Source organism: Camelus dromedarius, chromosome 7, assembly GCF_036321535.1.
Source record: "Camelus dromedarius isolate mCamDro1 chromosome 7, mCamDro1.pat, whole genome shotgun sequence".
Lineage (NCBI taxonomy): Eukaryota > Metazoa > Chordata > Mammalia > Artiodactyla > Camelidae > Camelus > Camelus dromedarius.
In genome coordinates, this window is record NC_087442.1 from 75,897,517 (window position 1) to 75,922,435 (window position 24,919).

The 24,919-nt window shown below is 38.8% G+C and overlaps 1 protein-coding gene across 5 annotated transcripts in view; it reads left to right on the top strand.

Moving 5' to 3' along the window:
- The window catches only part of LHFPL3 (LHFPL tetraspan subfamily member 3), a 518,831-nt gene that overhangs the window by 371,812 nt on the left and 122,100 nt on the right, over window positions 1-24,919 (top strand). For 3 of the 5 annotated variants that reach the window (XM_010984812.3, XM_010984813.3, XM_010984811.3), the window contains exon 2: window positions 18,586-18,822. In XM_010984812.3, the coding sequence (XP_010983114.1) occupies window positions 18,586-18,822 (237 nt within the window). Of the gene's footprint in view, window positions 1-18,585; window positions 18,823-24,919 lie in introns of those variants that run through there. The other 2 variants (XR_010381731.1, XR_004137725.2) reach the window with 1 other exon arrangement.

The window sequence follows — 24,919 nt, forward strand, 5'->3', positions numbered from 1 at the left end:
TGAATAGACATTTCTCCAAAGAAGATATATAAATGGCCAATAAGCACATGAAAATATGTTCAACATCACTAGCCATTAGGGAAATGCAAATCAAGACCACAATATCACTTCACACCCTTTAGGGTGGCTACTATCAAGAAAGAAAGAAGGAAAGAGAGAGAAAGAGAAAGAGAGAGAAAAATAAGGGAGAGAGACAGAAAAAGAAAAAGAAAAAAAAAGAAAAAGAAAGTATCAAATGTTGGCTAGGATGTGGAGAAATTGAAACACTTGCACATGGCTGATAGGAAGAAAAATGGTGCAGCCGCTGAAATAGTATCATTTTTTACAAAAAAAAAAAAAAAAACCCAAAACCCATAAAATTACCATATGATCCGGCAGTTCCACCTCTGGTTATATACCCAAAGAAAGAAACCAGAGGCTTGAGTGTCTTTCGGTGATGAACACGTACACTAGTGTCCATAGCAACATTATTCACAATAGACCCAAGTGTCCACTGACAGAAGGATAGATAAGCCAAATGTGCTGTATGTACAATGGCATGTTATTCTGCCTTAAAAAGGGAGGAGATTCTGACACACGCTACAACATGGATGAATCTTAAAGACATTATGTTAAGTGAAATAAACCAGTCACAAAAGAACAAATATTGTTTGATTCCTCTTCTGTGAAATTCCTAGAGCAGTCAAATATATAGAGACAGAAAGTTGAATGGTCATTGCCAGAAGCTGGGGTGACTGGGGAATGGGGTGAATGTTTAATGGATACAGAGTTTCATTTGGGAAGATGAAAAAATGCTGGAGATGGATGGCGGTGATGATTGCACCACATGTGCATGTACTTAAAATACCACAGAATTGTACACTTAAAAGTGGTTAAAATGGTAAATTTTATGTTATATATATTTTACTGTTAGAGCAGTTTTTTCCACTTTCCAGGCTTCTCCGGGCTGCTTCCTCCTTCCCAGAACTTACATATCCTCACACCATCAGTTCCAAGCCTTTGGGTTTTTTGCATGTGGACACCAGTTGGGGTGTCTTGACCTGAGGAAGTTCTGACCGTACTGCCTCCAGCATTATGATATCCTTGGTCTGTTCTTCCAGGAAGTTGCTGTCTTCCTCTGTGTGGACCTCAGCCATCAGGCGTCACAGTTCCCCTGGGGTCAGCTGCAATCTGTATTCATTCCCCAGTCTGTGAGTCTACCCTTCAGTCCTTAGCTGCAAGGTCACCTCACCCCTTGCTGCACTGACCTTCCCTCCCCACAATAAGACCACCAGTCAGCATCTTTAGCCTTCTTACACATCCCCACATGTGAGGACCTTGCAGGATCTGTATACTATGTGGAATCAGGAAGAGCTGCCTTGAGTCCTCTCTTGAAACAACATGCCAGACCACCATTTCATTTTCTCCTGTCCCTTCCCAGTATCCTGCAAGCACTATTAATCATCTCTACTTTGTCCATTGGCTGGCTCTAAAAGTTGAAAATGTCTGAACTGCCTTTACATTAATATGACTTGCAAATATGCTTTTGTCTTGGGGCACACGGTGTGTTTGATTATGTTTCTTTCCTCTATCGGTGACTCAAAGGAGAGTATTTTTAGTGTTGAGGTTAATGAATTCGCTCTTATTACAGTCTATCAGTTGTTTAAATTCATGCCATATTTCAGTTTACAGTTTTGATTTTTTTCTAGTTTTAATTGTCTTTTTGTCTTGCATTATTTGACTTTATTATGTCCTTCCTTTTTTTCCCCCTAAAACAACCATCATATTTTCTATTCTGCCAGCTTTTTTTCCATTCCCAGCATCCAGTCTATACCAGTCTGTCTCCAGGTCTGCTGCACATTCAGTAACTGGGAACCTCCCTTTACTGCCCTTCTGTGTTGGATCTACTGTTTCAGGACCCCATGCCTTTCTCTTTGTTTACACCCTCATTTTGCTGGAGTATGTCCTCAAAGAACTCCTAAGAACAGATGGGTGGGTTATGAACTTTGAATCTTTGTATTCCTGTGTCTTTACTTTGTTTTCCCACTTAATGAATAATTTGTCTGGGTATAGAATTCTGGGATGAAAAAAATTTTTTTAACATGCCATTGTACATACAGCACATTTGGTTTATCTATCCCTTTGTCAGTTTTTTGGAACTGCTTGATTATTTTTAAGCATCCAGTGTTGCTGACAAGCCTGATGTCAGTCTGATTCTTGTCTGTTGTACCTGAACCATTTTTTCTCTAGAAGCTGTTAATGTTACTTTCTTATCTTTGGTGTTCTACAGTTTTATAATGACATGTGTTGTCTAATTTTACTCATCCTGCTTAGCATTTACTGAGTTTTTTCAATCTAAAAATTCATACCTTTCAACTTTGGGAAATTCTGTGTTTCTGAGAACTTCTTTTTGTTCTGACTCTTTTTATGGCATCTTCTTCTTACTCTTTAGAGGATATTAATCAGAAATTAATATCCTTTCTATGTGTATAGGGGGAACAGTAGGATTGTGTTTTGTTTTCTAATTCTGTTCCTTTCCCTACATTATTTCCTATTCCTTCAGTGTCTTTTTTTCTGTTTATTTTTCTCGTTCTCATTCATGTTGCCAGCTTTCCTCAAATATCTACTAATCCTCAGTTTTCCATTCACAATTCAGAGATGAGGCAAAAACCAGCTAATTGTGAGGACTGCATATCTGAATAGTGGACTTCACTGGTGGACTTGACTTTAGGATGAGCAGACAGTGATCTGACCTTCAGACTAAGAACCAAAAATACCCAACGAAGAAGCTCTTTTCTCTTAAAAGCCAGTTCCAATACTGGCTGCCTTAGTTCTTGAAACAATTAGTTCAATTTCTTTAGAGGAAACTCTCCAGTTATTTTGACTGGCACATAAAACAACGGATGGGCATTATGTACCTGGGAAGGGAATGGGGCCAACTGTTCCATATAGATATCTTCAGTTAACCCCTATTTTCTACGTCATAACTCGTTCTCAGGTTCTACCTAGCTTTTCCAGTATCCTCAGATTGGGTCTCTCCTCAGTCCTGGCCCCTTCATCTCATTCTAAGCTGTGGCCTCATCCAATTTGTTTAATCATTCACTAATCCACCGTCTGCTTCCATGCTTCAGTAAAATACTGGACAGTCTCAGCTGCCAATAACAAACTTTCCCTCCCGTCCACTGTCTTTGTTGTGGGATTGTATCTTTTTTCCTATATCGACTAAATTTAATGGCATCTCAGAGCGATGAAATAAACGTGTCATCAATCTACTATCTTGAAGGGCAAAACTTTGACCTATAGATTATATATAAACACCTCTCCTTTCCACTTTTTGCTGGATATTTTTTTAAACTTTTGGTATATATTAAATTTCCAAGTAGTTTTTCTGGTCATCTTTTTATTATTGATTTCTGATCTTTTCAAATCAAGATATAGTTCCTAAATCCCAATTTTGATTAATTTATTTACATTCTTTATCACCAAATTGATGTCTGTAAGTGTACTATGGGCTCAGATCTATTGTGTTTGTAGAGTAAAAATTCTGTAAAAGTCAACTAACTTGACCTTGTTGATCATGTTATTCAAATTCTTTAGTTTATTTTTAGACTGTCAAATTCTAAAAGAAGTTTATTAAAATCTCCCACTGTGATTTTATCATTTTCTCCTCCAAATTTTAGCAAATTCTCCCTAATGTTTTGGTGTGCTATGCTTGTACATAACCTGATACATAAAGATTTACGGCTTATTTTTCTCATAGATGTCACCTTGTGTCAGTACATAAACTTCTTTGTCCCATTAAATGCTTTTGACTTTGAATTCTGCTACTCCTGCTTCCTTTGTTTGCATTAGTTAGATTTCTCTTTGTCCATACCCTTGTTTTCAATCTTTCTTTGTTACTTTTTTTCCCTACATCTATGTTTTCTATGTTCTCTGCATCTATAACTCTGTTTCTGTCTTGTTATGTTTGTTCATTTGTTTTGTTTTTTGAATTCCACATATAAGTGAAATCATATAGTATTAGTCTTTCTCTGTTGGACTTCTTTCACTTAGCATAATACCCTCTAGGTCCATCTATGTTGTTGCAAATGGCAAGATTTCATTCTTTTTTTTATAGCTGACTAATATTCCATTGTATATATAACACATTTTCTTTATCCATTTATCTATTGATGCGTTCTTGGGTTCCTTCCATATCTTAGGTATTGTAAATAATGCTGCAATGTTATAGGAGTGCATGTATCTTTTCTAATTACTATTTTCATCTTCTTCAGAAAAATCCCCAAGAGTAGAATTGCTGGATTATGTAGTAGTTCTATGTTTAATTTTCTGTAGGATCTCCTTACTGTTTTCCATAGTGGCTGCAACAATTTGCATTTCCACCAACACTGCACAAGGGTTCCCTTTTCTCCACCTTCTCACCAACCCTTGTTATCTGTTGTCCTTTTGATAATAGCCATTCTGACAGATGTGAGATGATACCTCATTGTGGTTTTGATTTGCATTTCTCTGATAATTGAGCATCTTTTCATGTGCCTGTTGGCCATCTCTATGTCTTCTTTAGAAAAATGTCTATTCAGACCCTCTGGCCATTTGTTAATTGGGCCTTTTTTTTATGTTGAGTTGTATGAGTTTTTGTATATTTGGGATATTAAGCCCTTATCAGATATATTGCTTGAAAATATCTTCTCCCATTCAGTAGGTGATCTTTTCTTTTTGTTGATAGTTTTCTTTGCTGTGCAAAAGCTTTTTAGTCTGATGTAGTCCCATTTATGTATTGCCATTTCCCCTGGCTCAGGAGACATATCCAAACATATGTGTGACATATCTTTGTCACTTTATTTTAATTGTGATTCTTGTTAATGTATAACTGGATTTTGTCTCACTGAGTATGATAATGTATTTTGATAGGGAAATTCAGACTTCTCACATTTGTTGCATAACTGATATTCTTTGTGTTGTTTCTTTCATTTATTTTAGGTTTAATATTGAACCTACTTCATTTTTTTTTTTTTCTTTTTCCCTCTACTTACTTTTCTTCACAAGTGCTTTTCGGTTTTTCCCCAGCCTTACATGGGGCGGGATGGCTAGAGGGGGCTGGAGCTGGGTGTTTCCTCCCTTACCCCAGGTTGATTAAGCTCTAATAAAATCCCATTAGATTAGACTATGGTAGAATAGTTTCCCTTGAGGGGAGACCACGTGAGAATGAACAGACACTCTGATATTTCAAAATAGTTCCCTTACCACTCTTTCTGCCAGAAGCATGAGATCTTTCTCCAGTCTTCACTGTGGGGCCCTGGCAGAGCTTCAGGAGGTAAAACTGACCAAAGTGTGGAGGCCACCTTATGGCTGGGTCCCTCGAGTTTTTAACTTTCAGACTTGTCCACACTGAGCCCCTAGCAATTTGTCAATTACAATTCAGATTGTCCTATCCCAGCACTGGTTCCCGAGGCCGAGGTTTCCGCTCTTAATAAATTCTGAATCTCTGTATCCACCTGTCTGTCTCTCCAAATGTGAGGGCAGTGGTTTTTTGCCCTGTGACCTCACTTTCCCAAGAAAGTTATTGATTTTTTTTAGTTCAACTTTTACTTATAATTAGGATTAAGTGGTGACTGCCAAGCTCCTTGCATGATGGCCTGGAAACCAAAAGTCCCTGTTCTTACTTTGCTGACTTGGTCAGTTCTCTCCTCATCGCATTTTGCCCCATTAAGTTGGAAGTGCAAACTAATTGTTTTCAATTCTTCCAAGGCTTACTTTCTCACCCCAACAGAGATAATCACACCTGCATTTCTTTTTTTTATTGAAGTACAGTCAGTTACAATGTGTCAATTGCTGGTGTACAGCACAATGTCCCAGTCATGCATATACATACATATATTCATTTTCATATTCTTTTTCATTAAAGGTTATTATAAGATATTGAATATAGTTCCCTGCTGCATTTCTCATGTTAAAATTGCCCCCCCAACCCCCGCACTAAGATACCACTGAAGTATCTTCTTTGTGTACTTACTCAGGATTCTACAAAGATGATACTTTTTAAGCTGTTATAACCTCTCCTATCTACCTTACCCCCCTCTCCAGTGGTGTCCTGGAGCTGGTTTAAACACTCCTTTCTTCCCAATTCCGTGTTCAGTGACATCACTTGAGAGCTTGAAATTGACCATGGAGGGAGTATTTACTCTGTGAAAATTGGCTAGAACTATAAAAGCAAGGCTTTATTTTGTGTATCATTTTTCCATAGGGTCAGTTGTTAATCATTTACCAATCCACCACTGCATTTCTACTTCCTCTAAAATTTGTGGAGTTTGCTGGACTGCTTCAAAATTTCAGTTTTAGTATATGTTTTGTTTAAGAACTCTTTAACAGATACTAACCACAGCTTTAACTAGTTTGATTGTTGTGGTCATAATTTTCTATGCTGAAATTTATAAGATTTTTTAATCCAAGGAATTTATAAACTTCGTCAAGATATAAGTAGGTATGTAATTTTTTTTCCATTCATCCCATCTGAGTCTTGGTAACCATTATTAATCTAAAAACTTGTCTTCATTCAAATAAATTTTCTTCCTTTTGTAAAAGAAATTATTTCTCCATATATTTCTTTCTTCTTAGAGCTTTTAATATTTACATTTTAAGTCTCTAGCCTCCAAATCTCTTGTCTTTTTCCCACAGATCCTTGAGATTTTGTTCTTTTGTACTGTTTGTTCTACAAGGTCTTCCAAACCACTATTTCAGTTCTCAACAACACCCATCTTTTTCAGTTTTTTTTTCTTTGTTTAACTGAGGTTGATGTTTAGCTCCAGGAAGTCTTGGGTGTTCTAACTGTGTCTCCTTGAGAAGCCTCAGTACTTTGAGTTCTCTCCCACTTCTTTGTTCTATGGCAATAGAGCCCCAGGCCCAGTTCAGCTTTGCCTTTCTCCCTTGGGTCTCTGGTTCCTCTTTTAAAAATTATCCTTTCTTTGTCTCCTCCCGATTTATTTACTTTGAGCACCAGTTCAGTCAGGACTTTGAGGTTCCCTAGGCCATTGATGCTGGGCATGCAAACTTCTGCTTATGTCGGTTGATAAGCAATTGAGCTGACAGTTGCTATACTGAAGCAGGAAGGAGGCAGGCAGGCCTTTCTAGAAACAAGCAGCAGTCCTCTCCCCTTAAGGGACTGGGAGCAGTTCAGCTACCAACGTATCTCCTCCAGACCATGAGGTCTGACATTCCCCCCGGGAGTGTAAGCAGCACTTGCAAACAGGTCCCTGCTTGCCTGGCCCCCTCCAGGAGCAGGAAATTTGGAGTCCTCACCCCACAACCCTCTCCGCTCTTCAACACCACAAGGAGCAAAGACCTTGATTCTCAGTGTGGCACACACCCTTCTGGCTCTGCCAGCAGCCTCAATTTGTTCAAGGTCAGTAAAGATTGTATCCCAGAACCACATTGTTTGAGGATGTTTGAACTTACTGCATTAAAATGTGGTAAAGATTATAGGTATTAACTATTCACTGGAAGTCAGTTTTTAGGTAGGTAGGGCATATCTTACAAAATACCCATGATGGCCTCCTCTTTTATCAACCTTCAAACGGGAGAAAGGTCATCATTGGTCAACTATATGGGTGATGTTTGTCTAGGTGATGGAATTTCAATGACCAGTGTTGATGTCAATATTATTCCAGATAAAGTGGCTCAGCCGCAGTCCTTGTACTTGGCAACATCTTTTAAAAAAAATAACTGGTAAACATGAGTAGCTGCAGTTATGAGACTCTAGCAAGAATAAGGTCTGTGGGCATGGGGTGATGCCTAAGAGATCTGATGCCCAGCTAGACTAGAATGGATGTTGATCAATATCCTGGTCCCTCAGGGCATAATGATAAGAAAATAAAAAGAAGCCTTAGATCTTCATTCTAAATTTGACACCAAACATTCAACATCCCAGGTGTGCCAGAGGAGCAGTTGCATCATCACTCAACCATATCTAAAGCACCGCTTTAAGTCAGACCCAATATGAATGTACCTGACAGCAGATAGATGGAGACCTAAGTTCATGCTCCATTAGGCTTAATTCACTCCAGAGCTTGCTGTTTCCCAGGGTACACTATAGCGTTCAGTTGGGGAAGAGCCAGAAGCTTAGGGTTTCTAACCAGCCAGTTCACTGAAAAATATATTCTGTCAAATTTACAATTCTGTCAGCCTGCAATGAATAAAATAAATGCATGCCCCCTACCACCACCCCAGGTGTGGAAACTTTCTGGTCAAGTTGACCTGGAAAATTGGGACCCTGTAGGAACCACAAGAATGCACTGGCCACCAACCAGATGAGAATAATCTGTGACATTTCAGCAATTGATACCCTGAGAAGACAAGTCTACAACAGTTCCATGTCCTGGATCCTCAAGGAGCTCCTAATTTAAGGATTTAACCATTCCTGGTTGAGATCCTACTGGGACCACATGGAGGATGTTCCTTCTCTTCCTCTGACCCATGAGTAGTTTTAAGTACAGAGTTGTGCCTTTTCAATTTTCTCTAGTACTTTTTAAAGATTTTTCTGTGTACTGGCTCCATTCTGGCTTATAAAAGCCATACTGAGTTCACGGAGTGCATCTGCATGACTGAAAACACTTCCTGTAGAATTCAAGGGGCCAGTGTGATCACCTACCCAGTGCATGAAAAAAGATGTTTAAGAAGAAGGGACGAGGTAAGGTTTTGGGAGACATATTCAGCCGTGAAACTACCGTCCCAGCCAAGGCAAGCAAGAGTAATCTAGAACTATGAAATGGTGCTTAATTCCAAAAAATGCTAAGAGAGGAGTCTACAGGGACATCAGAGAAGCTAAAGACCTCAAATATATCAGAAATAAAGAAAATATGAGGAGAGAGGAGAAGTCTGAGTGCCTAGAACTCTTTTCCCCTTCCTTCCAAGGGCCAGCTTGGAGGGCTAGTGGAAACAACCAAACGCCCATCACCATGAAGAAAGACCCAAGAACAAGGTTCTTGTCAGCCTTGATAGTGCATAGGTCACTTCAGGTTTTAGGCAGAATTCTAGGATCTGGCACGGAGAAAAGATATGAAGTATCTTCATCCAAAATATGAGCATGGTAGATCATTTTTCCTGCCGTTTGGACTCTCTCAAGGAAATGCAACTTTCACTCTGGAAGCATCCAGTCCTCATATTTAGAAGAAATAAGTAACATACCACACTGCTGATGATATAGGGAGCTTGTGTTTGAATTTTATAGTAATATAACAGAGACATCCCCTGAGCTGCTCAGCTTGAGACCATAAACCAGTTCCTATTTCTTTTGCTATAATTATTAGTTTTTTAAAAATCCTTTTTGTCCTCTCTAGTCATTGTAAATTCTACTGCACATTTCTACTTTGATGCTGGTTATCTTCTTATTCTTAACAGTTATATTTGTACCTAAATTTTATTTTATATACTATAATTAAATAACCATGCCCCCCCCAACATACACATATACATACTGTTTTACTTCCCTCCTCCAACCTCCAGTCCTCTGTTCCCCAGTCTTCTTCCAGCTGTTGGGTCTGGTTGAAAGAATAATGGTCTGGGACTAAAAATCTTAGATTTTCCCTTTCAGTAAATTTTCAGATTTCCAAGCTTAGGCTGGAGGTTTAAAATCATATGTTCAATTCCACTCAGTAGCCTATGTCTCCCTTTTTTTTTTACTCATTATAGCTGTTAAACTGGGCACCCTTTTAGATTACAGGTCCCTCGAGAGAAGGCATTAGGAGTGTCTTAATCAGTGCTATCCCCAGAACCAGGACATAAATAATAGTTAACTGACTGAAGAGGCTGTTTGCCAAGGATTTGGAAAATTGCTCTGTCTGGCAATACAAAAAATGGCAGCTCTTAAGACTGTCATCAGCCACTGACAAGAACTCCCTTAACTGGGAATAGATTGCTCTAAAGTTCAACAAAAACAACAACAACAACAAATTGATGACGTTCTTGCATTTTAGCTTCCTGAGATTTTGCTGCCAGTTATTTCTAGGGATGTCTTTTTGACAACTCAGAATGCCAATACTTTAAGATGAGTTGGTCCATTTCTGAAAGTTCATGGGAACTCTAGTATTGTTCTACTACAAGACCATTTCTCAGTAACAGCCTTCTAGCCACGTACTGCAAGACAAATATTTGTTGATGAGTCCAATTTTTGCATTTTTTCCAACCCGCTTTGACCTTAATTGTTGACTGTATTTAGTTAAGTCACAGACCAGTCCTTCATCAGATTATATCAGTCTTACCAGTTCTTAGGTGAATCTACTTCTTTTTGGTATTCTGATTTTACTGTCAGAGGGAAGCTCTGTCTTTTCCCAAAATAATAAAAATTAAACTCTACAATTGTATAACAGTTAAGAGACAGAATGGCAGTCAGGCTACCCAAGGTGTCAATCCTGGCCCCTCGCTCACTACCTGTGACATTTTTCAAGTTACCCAAGGTCTCTATTCTTGTTTCAATTTCTATAAAATGGCGATAATAATAGTACCTACTTCATAGGGTTGCAATGAGGTTTCAATGAATTGATTCATATAAGGGTGTGCCTGGCACAAGTGCTCAGTAGTGTCAGCTATTATTTCTATAGTATTATTTTAAGAAAATGAAGGTACTACAGGTTTTGTGCCCATTTTCCTACCAAATTTATTTTCTTCAACATTTGTTCAAACTACTAGTTTCACTGGGGATTATAGACTCTCAGAAACCTAAATGATGGCTTTGACTTTATGTAAAAATAATACTATTAGTGTCCAGAGATCAGTACATGGAAATAGTGGATAAAAATTGAGATACTAGACCCATAACTAACTCCTTGCAGCGACATCTAGCTCTCCAGTATATTGCCTGTCTTCGTGAAGAGGGTTAGAGATGTGAGGTTGAGCCCACAGGTGCATCAGTACCTAGAGGTTAGGGGACGGGACCCATATGCACTCTTATCCAAATTTTCAAATGTGTCAAATGGCAAAAGTTTCAGGAAATTTCTATTTGGCTCTGTCACTCTGCAGACACCAGAGGTATTCATGTTGATCACCCACACTTTGGGGAACAGTGGAGACAGTATAGTCTTTGGTGGCCACCTCTGCAGGTCTAGAGCTGTTAAGATGGCCTTGGTGGTTGCAGTTTGGATGGGTTCAGCCAAATAGTGTGCTGTGACCCCCAACAGGGAACCAGTTCTGAAAGGGAGAAAGTGGGGAGCAAGACTGTGCTTACAAAGAGTCACTTAAGAGGAATAGCCAGTAGCCCAAAGGATTCCAAAGTGAGGCTTGCTTCAAGCTGGAGGCAATATTCAAGGCAGAGAGGTGGCCAAGCAGTGGGTTGAATCCTACAGCAAGAAGACTCCCAAGTCATGATCTTTTTGAGCCTCGCTTGCTTTGGTCAAGATGATCCATCCTCTTGAAACATGACTTACGCTTGCCTTTAAGGGCTTTGGGAAAAGAATTTACACAGCCAGAGACAGGTAGAATATCAGGACTCCAGGCAAGCAGGCTCAAAATAAAAGGTCCCAACAGGAAGCTGTAAAGCTGACCAGGAAACCAAGACTGAACCATGGTCATGCTGAGAAAGCCCAGCAGAGACCCATGGAAGGCTAGCCTTGTGAGGCACAGGGGCTTAGGGTCTACCCCATACAACAGAGCTGCAATTGACTTTATGCCCCTCAGTCTGGACCACAGTAATTACAACTCAGAAGACAGGAACAGGGTTGTAATAACAGACTACTGTGTGTAACATCATGTGACAGGCAGGGTAATACCCACCAAAGATGTCTACACCCTAATCCCTGGAACCTGTGAAAATGTTAGGTTACATGGAAATGGGAATTTAAGTTTGCAGATGCAATTAAGGTTAATAATCAGCTGACCTTGTAATGGGGAGATTATCTTGGATTATCTAGGTGGGCCCAATCTAATCTCATGCTTTTTTGGGGGTAATTTTTAAATTAAATTTTTTATTGTCAAATAATTATAGGTTCACATGCAGTTATAAGAAATAATACAGAGAGACCCCATGTACCCTTTATCCAGTTTCCTCCAGTGATATTATCTTGTAAAATTATAGCACAATTCCACAACTAGGGTATTGAAAATGATAGTTAAGATAAAGAACATTTCCATCACCACAAGTATCCCTAATGTTGCCCCCTTTTTTAGTTAAAAACTGATTTTAATTTTCAGCTCTTAAACATTTTTGTAGACCCCTGAAAGCATAGAGTTCTAGGCACTTAGAGCTCTATGTCCATTTACTCCTAAACCTACAACTGGCTTTGGCCTCACTTCTTTATGGACATTGCTCTGGCAAAAACCATCAGAATCACATGAATTCTTAAATGTGGAAGGAGAAGAGGCAAAAGGGAGAGTCAGATTGTACACGAAAAGGACTCGACTTACCATTGCTGGCCATGAAGATGGGAAAGGGCCAGGAGCTAAGGAACGCAGGCAATCTCTAGAAGTGGGAAAAGGCAAGGAAACAAATTGTGCCATAGAGCCTCCGGAAGGGAATGCAGTCCCACAAACACCTGGATTTTAGCCCAGTGAGATGCATATCAGAATTCTGATTTGCAGAATTATAATAAATTTGTGCTTTTTATTATTCAAAATAACCTATCTTTATTGATGTACATATAAGCATTCTGCATAGTTACAATGAATCAATCGCTTTGTCTTAAAAATACCATTTACTTTCCATTTTTCCTCCTTAATGTTATTTCATACAAACAATAATGTATTTTTTAATCTATCTAGATAAAAAATAGAGTTGTGGTTTCAAATAGATATTTTAGTATTAAATTACTTTTTTAAAAACATTGAAGTGTAGTTGATTTAAACCACTAAGATTGTGGTGATTTGTCCCAATAGCAATAGAGACTAATACACATTACAAATAAGGAAATGTTTAACCTAAATTGTGTTTGAAGAATCAACAAATCCTCAATTTGTCCCAAATGATATTTCTTTTATATATGAAAGTCAGTGACTTCTCTTTGAAAAAATACAAACAGTATCTTGAAGAGGGAGAGCAGGCAGGCTTGGAGGGTGTGTTCATCTTCTTTTTATTCCCTGGAGCAGGGCTCAGGTAATGCTAGGGACCAGAACTCCCCTGATCATGGCTGCTCTAGACTGTTTTCAATCTCTGTTCAAAAATTTTAAGCTCTTTTTCTGGTCTCCAAGAAGAATTAATCTCCCCTACTCTGTCTGGGTAAACAGGAAACTGGTATTCTGGATTCTGATGGTTTTTTAAAAATGAAGAAAGAACAAATTCTTCAGTGAAACATATTGGAACAAGGGTACCATCCTGTTGCTTTATTAAATGTTTCTAACTAGCAGTTTATCAGTAATTCACCTGGCCATCATCCCACCATTTAAAATGCTTTAGATCATCCCAGTACCACCAGCATATTGCAAATCAGTCACAATAGACTTTTTTAACCCCAAGAAGGAATCTGGGATTCCTGGTTTAAGGGTGGGAAATACCAAGCCCTGAGGGGAAGAAAGATCCCCAAAGGCAGAGAGCAAAAGCTAAGCTCGCACCACCTCAAGTTCCAGACTTATCCACAGCCTTCCCTGGGGCAATTCTAGCCCCTGAGTTCAAAGCAAAAACACCTTCTGGGCATTTCACTGGCAGGTTAAGACTAGTTTACATTTCCTTTTAGTCAAGGGAAGGCATTGTTCTGATTCAGGCATTGTTCTTCAAATGTCACATGGTCAAGGTTTTGGTTATGTTTACTGCTTCCAGAATTTGCAGTTGGTTAAATATTTTTCCTCTTGTCTGGTATCAAATTCTAGAAAAGCTATTTCTCCATTATGTAGCTCCTAAGTGCACAAGTGGGTAGACTCATAATTCTCTCCTTTCTTGTTAAACCTTGGGGTGTGGGTTTCACAGTTGATTCAGCACAAGGTAGAGGTGGATGCAGGGCTCCCTTTACTAGGGCAATTAGGCTGAGAATCTGTGCAGAGTAGAGATGCCTTTCTCATCATCACACACAACTTTCTAACTCTCCTCTTTTGAGAGCTCATTGTTTATCTACACTTTCTTTTCCCCCACCTCTTTCTAAGGGATGTTGTATCTTTTGTGTTATGACCTCAAATTAAATGCTCATAAAATTATACTGGGTTTAAAACCAAAATTTATCAGGAGACAATTTGTTTTCTCCACTGGACTCTAAAACCACAGTTAACTTCATGTCCTAGATTGTCTGGCAACTCAGTTTTCCAGAGGTAAGCTAAGGTATCAATATAGTACCTTTTCCAGTCTTGGAACTTCAACAGAATATCAATTGCATAAAAATACAAGCAAAATACCCATTGCATAAAATGAAGAACAACTGTATATTGTATCATAGTTCAACACTGTAGTTCAAGTTTTTTGGCTATGTGCTAATGAAGAGACTGTAGGAATGAGTCTTGGCTCTCCTTTACCAGGTATTTGGAAGAACAATCCTGGTGTGAAAGTGCCCCCTCCATAGCCTGGCAGCTCTGCTGGCGTCAGTTTCTTCCATGGGTGCATGCCTGAATAATTGATAGAATTAAGTGAATACAGATTCTTTTTTTTCACCACGTTCCCCTTGAGTGCTTCAGCCACACGAGGCAATTTATCATGCTTTTTGTGCAACCATGCATGGACTTTTTAAAGAATGAATTTAGACTTTCTCTTTCTGTCCAAAAAATAAGCAGTCCTCCAGTTTGCAGCGTTGGAAGTCCTGATTAGGATAGTTGGTCCAGCAATATCAGCAGGCCCAAGTGACCCAAATCATAGGCCCCTATTGCTTTTCTCATCTTGGCTTCATTTCCCTTTGGAGAAAGACCTAATTAAAAACATTTGTGGATTTTTCAGAGGCTGTTTGCTTCACAGAGGTTACGTTCAGTTCTTTGGCAAGAAAGATGCCAGAGCAATTAGTGGCTCCAAGGAAGTGCTAGCTGTTTGTGTACTATTTCAGAAGAAGCCGCTGTGGGCAGCAGTAGCCTCCACACAGAGGTTCCTTTTAGAATGTGAAGGCTTCCTAACCATTTGGAATAGGCTTAAAATTGAAATCAAGTCATGCCCTCACAAGGGTGCCTTGATGGTATCTCCCAGATGAAGGGGTGTCATGGCAGCATTCAATAAAAACCTGGGTTTCTTGTCATTATTCCTGTCTGCTCACCTCCAGCTTGGGAGCTCTTTGTTTTCTTTCACATACAAGAACGTTCTCTGGTATACTTCCAGAAAACCTGCTGCTGAAATGAAGGGCTCTGTAACTGCAAGTAAGTTAGTCATTTCCTAGGTGACAGTCTAATAAGAAACCCGGTTTTGGAGAATAGCCTAGTTGGAACTAATTCTCCACTGTCCCTCCCAGTCAGGAAATAGCATGTCCAAGTGAATCAAATATTCTGAAGCCTTGTATATTCTGATGCCTTGTATATTCTGATGTTTAGTGTAGTGATGGTGCTACATCTTACAGGGTGATAAATTTGTAAAGAATTAGAAATAATTAGTTACAAGGCCAAGAGGAATATTGTTTAATCTTTTGTTGACTGAGACATTAGCCTAGGATCTTGCAGATACTTCTTTTTTATTGTATAATCATTTTACAATGTTGTGTTAATTTCTGGTGTCCAGCATAGAGATTCAGTTTTATATATATATAATATATATAATATATTTATATATATAAATATATATATTCCTTTTCATTTTCTTTTTCATTATAGGCTATTACAAGGTATTGAATATAGTTCCCTGTGCTATACAGTAGGACCTTGTTGTTTATCTACTTTGTATGTAGTAGTTAGCATCTGCAAATCCTGAACTCCCAATTTATCCGTTCCCACCCCCTTTCCCCCTGATAACCATGAATTTGTTTTGATGTCTGTGAGTCTGTTTGTTTTGTAAATAAGTTTATTTGTATCTTTTTTTTTTTTTAGATTTCCACATATAAGTGACATCATATGATATTTTTCATTCTCTTTCTGGCTTACTTCACTTAGTATGACAACCTACAGGTCCATCCATGTTTCTGCAGGTGGCATTATTTTGTTCTCTTTCTGTGGCTGAGTAGTATTCCATTGCATGTATGTGGTATATGTATACCACATCTTTTTTTTAATTCCTTTTTTTGTTTTTTGTTTTTACTTTATTATTACTTATTTATTTTAAATTTATTTGGTTTTTGGTTTTTTGTGTTTTTTTCGGTCAGGGAGAGGTAATTAGGTTTATTTATTTTTAGAGGAGGTACTAGGAATTGAACCAAGCATGCACTCTACCACTTGAGCTGCATCTTCCCCTACCACATCTTCTTTATCCAGTCATCTGTCAATGGATATTTAGGTTGCTTCCATGTCTTGGCTATTGTAAATAGTGCTGCAATGAACATTGGGGTGCAGGTATCTTTTTGAATTAGAGGTCCCTCCAGATTCTTTCCTCAGAAAACTTACAGTCTGTGATTGAGATAATGCTTGTAAATAAGTAACTATAGCAAATGTTTAAAAAAACCAGCAAGAGCTTTAAGATAAGTGCAGTCAACAGCTATGGGAGTTCAGAGAAGGGCAATGTGTAGGTGAAGAAGAATTTGAGATGGCTTTGTGGAGAATGTTGCTTTTGACTTGAATGTTAAGAGATTTTTAAGAGTAAAACACATAGGGATACTAGTGGCAAATACTCCAGGCAAAAGAGAAAATAGAGATCCAAACACTTGTTGCATGGACAGGGGATCATGTGTATTTCAATGCATGTGAAGTGGAGAGCATAAAGGGGAGGAGGACTGAAAAAGTAAGTGGGGTCTAGATCGTGGAGCCTTGAGTACCTGGCTGAGTGGGTGTTCTTCAATACCAGTGGGAACCAGCAGAACATTTTGAGTCCGAGCTATAATGTGTGATCCGAAATAGAGTGAGGGCAAACTGAAGGCAGAGGGAAGTTAGGGTTCCCTCTGAGGGATAACAAAGGCTTAAAATAGGTGTGTCAATGACACCTACCTATGCAGGGATACTGCACAGATAAATGAGAGGAACATGGCAACATTTGGGATGTGGGGTAAGGAAAAGAGAGGAATTAAGTGTGACCCAAAGTTTTGAACTATCATTTTATAAAATAACCAGGAATCCTAGAGCAGAGTTCTCCCAGGCAGTCTTCCTATCTGTCTCCTCCAGACCTGCTGGTAGAGCCATGCTCCTGTTAAAAAGTAGAGAAGTGGTTGTCTACTTCTGGCTTGTTCAGTAAGTAGCAGTGAGGCAAGAGTTATATTGGACTCCCTCTTGCCAGCTTCAGGAATGGTTTGCCTCTACTATCACAGAACTCTGACTTGGTTGTGCCATCATGATTTTTTTTAGTTATGTGCCCTGAAAGCAATAGCCTGCCTTGATGTGTCACCCCTGCCAGCCTCACAGCCTCAGCTTCTCAAAAACACCAAGTCCCTGTCCAGCCTCAGGGCCTTTGCACATGCTGCTGCCTGGAACATCTTTCCCATCAATTTCACATATCTCCTGCTTTGCATGTTTTTGGCCTTTGCTTAAATGCCACTCCCTCAAGAGGCCTTATCTGATCACCATCTTTGAAGAAGGTCCCACTCATTACTCTCTATCTGAACCCTTTGTTTCTTTCCTACCTATTACTTAGTACAACTTAGAATTATCTGATTTGCAAGCTTACTCATTTTTTTCCCCTCTTTTCCTGACAAAACATAAAGTCTGTATTAACATAAACCATGTCTGTTTCCTTGATCACTGTATCCCTAGCACCAAGAACTGTGTCCCACACTCCATGGGAAACACTCAATAAGGGATTATTAAATTAATGAGCGAAGGAATTGATGAATTAATGAATGAGCCACATATTCAAGAGGCTCTGTATAACCTAATACTGTCATCATTCACCTCCAAATGATTTGATTAAATGTAAAGAGAGTAGCAACAATAGCCTTCAAAGTAACATATTCTTATTAAAAAGTATTCATGTGATTCCTGCAGTGATATTTGGGAAACAGAACATAAGTATTCTCCTGAAATTCCTGAATTTCCATAAATCTCTGTGGGTCTACAACGTGTTGCCATGTTTTTCAGACTTTTAGAAAATGAAATAGAGCAGAGAATAGAATTGAAAATATCAGAGTGCATTGCATGTGGTAAGCATAATTTCAAGAAACTTCTCAGTGTGTGTTGGAGGCCACAGTATGAAATTATTTTTCACTGTGACTCAAAGTCAGTATATGCTCTGATATTTTCCATGTTACTCTAATCCCTCATTGGGTAGCTGTCCTAGCTCTTCAAAGCCAGCACTGAATTATCATTCTGCAGTGTTAGGATTCCTTGTGGCATATTTGCAGTGGAAGCCTTCCCACAATTGCACACTGAAGTTTGATTTTTTTTTTTTTGGTTAATATAATTGATCAGCATACTTTAACTTCTCTTTGAATGCTCCCTTTAGAGCATTCCCAGAGCTCCTCTCACTGCAGAGTGCTGGGCTGCTGGGCTGCTTTTAGATTAAACAAGGGGGTGAAAAACCACTCAGGGTTGGACAGCAGGTTTAAGATTTTCTGTTCTTTACATCAAGAATTTGAACAATGATTTGACATGTAGTAGCAATATTTGCTGAAATGAAATTTATGTCAACTCCTTTCCTTTTTTTCCCTCTTTTAGCTGCCTGCCTTGTGCTTGGCTGCATGATTTTCCCTGATGGCTGGGATTCAGATGAAGTAAAACGGATGTGTGGAGAAAAGACGGACAAGTACACTCTTGGAGCTTGTTCAGTCCGCTGGGCGTACATCCTGGCTATCATTGGGATTTTGGATGCCCTCATCCTCTCGTTTCTGGCGTTCGTGCTTGGTAACCGACAAGACAGCTTGATGGCAGAGGAGCTGAAGGCAGAAAACAAAGGTAAGATCGCTTTGGTCAACTCTTTCCTGCTCGCCTCAAACACAAAAAATGACACCCTTCATTTTTTCTCGTCCGGTACCAGTGCATTCCCTGTGGGTCTAATTTGCTGCATCATTTAATGTTGTTTGGTTCACAGACCTTCCCCAGACTCAAGACATTTACACAATTAAAATCGCGTATTTCTATGTTGACCTTTTCGAGGCTCTCTGAACCCATTATTACTTAAATACATTTTTTCCAGGTTCTTCGTCCTTCCCTCTCTGAGTTAAAGGCTATGGCACAGCTGTTTTGGGGGGAGGGGTCAAGTTGGCTGAACAGAAAATGCTTTCTCTCCACATATTCAGCTATTTTCCGGGTGGAAATAAATGCCTGGAGAATCTTTGAAAATAATCTATAAGCGTTGTTATTAAACTGCTCACTATCACTATATTTGAATTCAGACTCATCCTCTCAGAAAGAGGTAAAGATACTGGGCCCAAATGGGTACAATTAGATGTTTCAGTGTTTACCTAATGAGCTGAATTTTATATGTGTTATCTGGGTAATCCGAAGCCCTTGGATTTCTTTTCAAAAAGAAAATGCCTTCTGAAACATACACACACACACCGAAAAAAAACTAGGATAGAAAATAGGATGTTGACTAGTGAATGATGTTGACTAGCAAATGATAAATATTATCACGTGTCAATAAGAGGTTGCAAGTCATTATTGAAGACGAATCTTAATTTTCTTTCCAAATTTCTAAACCAATTTCTTGGGATAGAATTCTGCTGTCTGTTTTGTTACAGACTTAGATTCATTTAACTATTTTATCTTCATGTTATCTTTAACTTTAATACTGTGGACTTATATCAGCACCTTCCACTGAGTGGCTCCTTTTTCTAGCTTTTATTCCGAATTAAGAACTAAATCCATCCTTGAATTAGGAAATTTAGTTTATCTCAAGTAGTTGTTAACTTCAAAAACTCCTGATTGCTTCACCACGCCTCAGATATAAGCATACATTAGTATCTACATGAATGTCACATGTAATGGCAGTGTAGCAAGCTTTATATTTAGAGCATCACTCTTCACGCTTGTAAACCGTCAACTATAAAGAGATAAACAGAGAAGTCTGGGAGAACAGCAGTCACCCACAGCCCTTTATCTTCCTGATTTATGGACAGAATACATATTAGTTTACTTGGTTCTGTCAAAAGTATGCTAAACACAAAAATAATCCTTTCACAGGGGAATAGTGCTGGCACTTCCTAAAAACACAACTGCTTCCCTCTCAGAGTGGCCCTTTCTGGATAAAAAGGATGATAGGAGGATGCTAATTACACTTACAAAGCATGTGCAGATTTAAAGTGCTTTCACACGCACTCATTTGGTGCCCTTGGCTGTTATCTTTGTGACTTGTTGGGTGTGTACAGGTCTCTGTCCTGTTAACGTCACTTCAAATTGAATTGTAAAGGTAGCTCAATATTAGAGGAAGTTCCCTCTCCCTAGAGAATGAATTAAATAAAGGAAGCACTACTTTGTTCAGCAAATGCTTGATTCCCACCACCACCAGAATGCTGTTGATTCACTGCACAGTTCAAGTTACATTGAGAGACTTTAAGTTTCCAGACATCCTTCTCCACATATTAAGGAGAAGAAAATTCAGAAGAAAAAAATAAATAAATGACAAAACCAGGAAGGTTTTCACTTGGCCACTGAGAATTCTAACTCATAATCACATAGACAAGTGATACTTCTCCTGAATTCACGCTTCAGAAAGGAACAGGCAGGATTATAGAGAAATATTCAACAGTTTTCAAAATGGGTTTTTTCTTCTGGTTGATTTGGTGAATAGTGGACGTCTGAGCCCTTCCACCGAGGTCTTTATTGAAGAAAGCGTCATATTCTACTCAGTGTTAGATTGGGACCACCTCAGTGACAGTGTCAATGGGAAAGAAGTTTAACATAGGCCAGTATGAGGTGCAGGGACTACCTGCGTATAGTTCTTCCTGTGTTCGTCTTCTCCATTTGCATGTATTCTGTAGTTTCTTCCATCTGGTCTGAAGGACTAAAACCAGTAACAGTTCATCTATATCAAATCAGATAGATCCAAGAAAGCAGCAGAGAACATCAGGCCATGTTTATGAAACGTTTCACTTCTACCACTTGTTTATCTGACAGTTGAAACTCCTTTCCCTGAAACTCTGAGACAGAGTGCAGCTCTATTACTCAGGCAATTCTGATCCTTAAACAGTAGAGTCCGTATAAAATCAAACCAGAGTTTCTAAGCCCTGTAATAAAATGTAATCCACCTGAATGTTTCTGAGAAATGGTACAAGATTTACAGTGGCTGTACAAAGCAGCCTTTGTTGTTTGGTATCATTTAAACACTTGTTCCACATTCAGACTTCTGAAAACTAAAGGTTTGCATGTTTGTGTAGGAACCCAGTTTCACTAACTGTAGTGTGATGGCTTTGAAGTGCACGCAATAACCAAAACAAAATTCATCAATGTTACCGCCATAGATCCTCAGGGAAGTAAGGATCGATAAGAATAATCTGTAATTAAGGAATTGGTTGTATATAAATAGGTACTTTTACAGTTTTCATGACTACATTAATAAAACTTTTGACTTGTTGAAACACTGTTTTTCACTATTTTTTTTTTCTAATCAAACTACCATGATGTTCTCTTGATAGCTAGGGCCTTCTTTGGGTTCCAAGGCAATGCAATGAAACAAGAGGCCAGTCTAGCTCATGGAATTTTATTTTATTTTTCTTTATTTTTTAATTGAAGTACAGTCAGTTACAATGTGTCAATTTCTGGTGTACAGCACAATGTCCTAGTCATGCATATTTATACATATATTTGTTTTCATATTCTTTTTCATTAAAGGTTATTACAACATATTGAACATAGTTACCTGTGCTATACAGAAGAAACTTGTTTTTTTAATCTATTTTTAGATATAGTAGCTAACATTTGCAAATCTCAAACTCCCAAATTTATCCCTTCTCATCCCCTTTCCCTAGTAACCATAAGATTGTTTATTATGTCTGCAAGTCTGTTTCTGTTTTGTAGATAAGTTCATAATGGGGTTTTTGCTTTTCTTTTTTTTTTTTTTTAAGATTCCAAATATGAGTGATATATGGTATTTTTCTTTCTCTTTCTGGCTTACTTCACTTGGATGGACCATCTCCAGGTCAATCCACATTACTGCAGATGGCATTATTTTATTCTTTTTTATGGCTGGGTAGTATTCCATTGTATATATATATACCATAGCTTCTTTATCCAGTCCTCTCTTGATGGGCATTTAGGTTGCTTCCATGTATTGGCTACTGTAAATAGTGCTGCTATGAACATTGGGGTACATGTATCTTTTCAAGTTAGAGCTCCCTCCAGATGTATGCCCAGGAGTGGGATTGCTGGATCATAGGGTAAGTCTATTTTTAATTTTTTTTTTTTGAGGAATCTCCATACTATTTTCCATAATGGCTGCACCAAACTACATTCTCATCAACAGTATAGGGTTCCCTTTTCTCCACACTCTCTCCAGCATTTATTATTTGTGAACTTTTGAATGATGGCCATTCTGACTGGTGTGAGGTGATACCTTACTGTACTTTTGATTTGTGTTTCTCTAATAATTAGTGATACTGAGCATTTTTTCACGTGCCTATTTGCCATTTGTATGTCTTCATTGGAGAATTGCTTATTTAGGTCTTCAGCTCATTTTTGGATTGGGTTGTTTGTTTTTTTTTTATTAAGTCATATGAGCTGTTTATATATTCTGGAGATTAAGCCCTTGCCAGTCTCATCTTTTGCAAATATTTTCTCTCATTCCATAGGTTGTCTTTGTTTTTCTTATGGTTTCCTTTGTTATGCAAAAGCTTTAATTGGGTCCTATTTGATAATTTTTACTTTTATTTCTATTGCCTGGGTAGACTGCCCTAGGGGAACATTGCTGAGATTTATGTCAGAGACTGTTTTGCCTATGTTTAGATGCTTTTATTAATTCCATGATGCCTTCTGGTATCACAGAAGCAGACAATACCATACTTCAAGCCTTGGCTCAAAATTGGAAAACATTTGTACATCCTGATATAGGTTATATCACTATACATACTGTAATATCATTTACAATCTTCCAGTTTTATGGTCTGCCAATCCTCCTAAAAACCTCCATCCTATAATAAGGATCAGGAGCATTACAGAAAAAATAAACCTGCAAATGTGTCATATGCCCCCAATTCATAGAAGTTTGACCTGAAAGGTTTCATGTCATGATCATCTCTTCTTTATGTGGCTTTCATAATTAATCTAGTAACACACTTCTCCCATGTATCTGGAAAAGCCACCAAATGCAATAAGATACTGCTTAGATGCATGAATCCTTCCCTACAGCCATCCCAATGGATAGAACAAGAATCACTGTTACAGAACGTATCAGAGAAGGGAAGGGAGCTCAGTTCTAATCGTCTTAAGGTGAAAGGGAGCATAGGAAGCTCCAGAGCCATAAATGAGCCATCACAAAGGTGCTGTTTGAAGAGAAAACAGGGGGAGACTCACAGATGAACACATCCACCTCTATAAACCATTGCCTCTTAAAATAAATTTCCTGTGTACTCACTCCCATCCCATTTTTATGTCCCCATACCACACTTCCCACCACAATGCATAAGGCCCTCCTTTTCCAGGAGTGTAAAGATAATGTGAAAGAGGTCTTAGCTGAAATTTATCATAAATGGTGAAATGGCAAAATTTGAATAAAGGAGTTGTAACGTTCTTTCACCAAACAGAAGGCAACAACTTTGATGATGCAATGTGTTCTCTTAGAAGGAACTTCCATGAGAGATAATCATCTATGGAGCTCCATTAAAGTCCTGGAATATTTTTTTCATGCCAAAAAAAAAACCTCCCAGTGAAAAACAAACAGCAGTGAAAACTCTTTAAATATCCAACTGACTTTATACAAGAGTTGGCACACGCAAGAAAACTCAACTGCATACCGTGAATTTGGGGAGCCAGCCCTGCAGGCTGTGTGCTGTCCCTGGCTCTGGGGATAACGGCAGATGGGCAGGTGTTCATTCTTGCTTGGGAGCTCGGCAGCATGATTCCTAAATGAGCCAACAACAGTAGGCGTTTAACCTTGATATGCTGCTTAATTGCGTATTTTAACACACTGAACTGTGAAGTCAATTTAATTATGTAAAATTAAAGTTTCATCCAGATAAAAAGGAATGGAAATGAAAGCTTCATTTTCAATTTCTTTCATTAATTGTGAAAAGATAAATAATTACATTTTCCAGAGCTCCTTTGCCACAAATATCTCTTTCCTGGGCAGACACCATTCATAAAGAGGTCTGTCTCTGCGTTTGTGTATATGGTCTTTGGAATTGCTTATCAGATAATTGGGTCCTCTCATGAGCAGTTTTAAAGTCACTTTGTCTGCTAGCACTTTAACTGCAAATGAGAAAACATGATTATCCATCAAGAGGTGACTCCAGCTACCATTTATTTATTAAGTGGTTTAAGCCCTATTTAATGCTATAATAGGGGGAGTTAGGATAAATTCATTTTCCTTAAACAACTAATTGAGAAACGCGTCAGGATGTTGATTTAAGGCACCACGCTGTGCCACGGCCTGGTTGGAGCAGCAGCGTGGTGGAGTGGAAGGAGTGTGCACCGCCCAGAGCTGGTGCGACGTGACCCAAGGAGCCTTGCGCTCGTACCTTCAAGTCCCCGAATTCAGCCTCCTTGTCCATGAAATGCAGATGGTCTAAGAGCATCTGAGGTTTCTTCCAGCTGTGAAACATTCCAATTTGAGAGACACCTTCCGTGATGTCCTTTTAAGGATGCTCTGGGCGTGGTGAAAGCTTCTACCCTCAGAGCAATGAACACACTAAAGGCTCTTTGAGGGACTTGTTAGCCACACGTGGTGACTCGGAGAAGGGAAGGATAAAGGTCAAGGGGAAGGAGGTCCGAGATGCCTGCATGTTTCTCCCTCACTCATGTACCCCCCCCCCCACCAGTCCTGCTGTCACATCCCACTCCTTCACACCACCAAGAGGAGAAAGAGTCAAATTTAGAAGCTGTGTCCCAAGCACAGTCT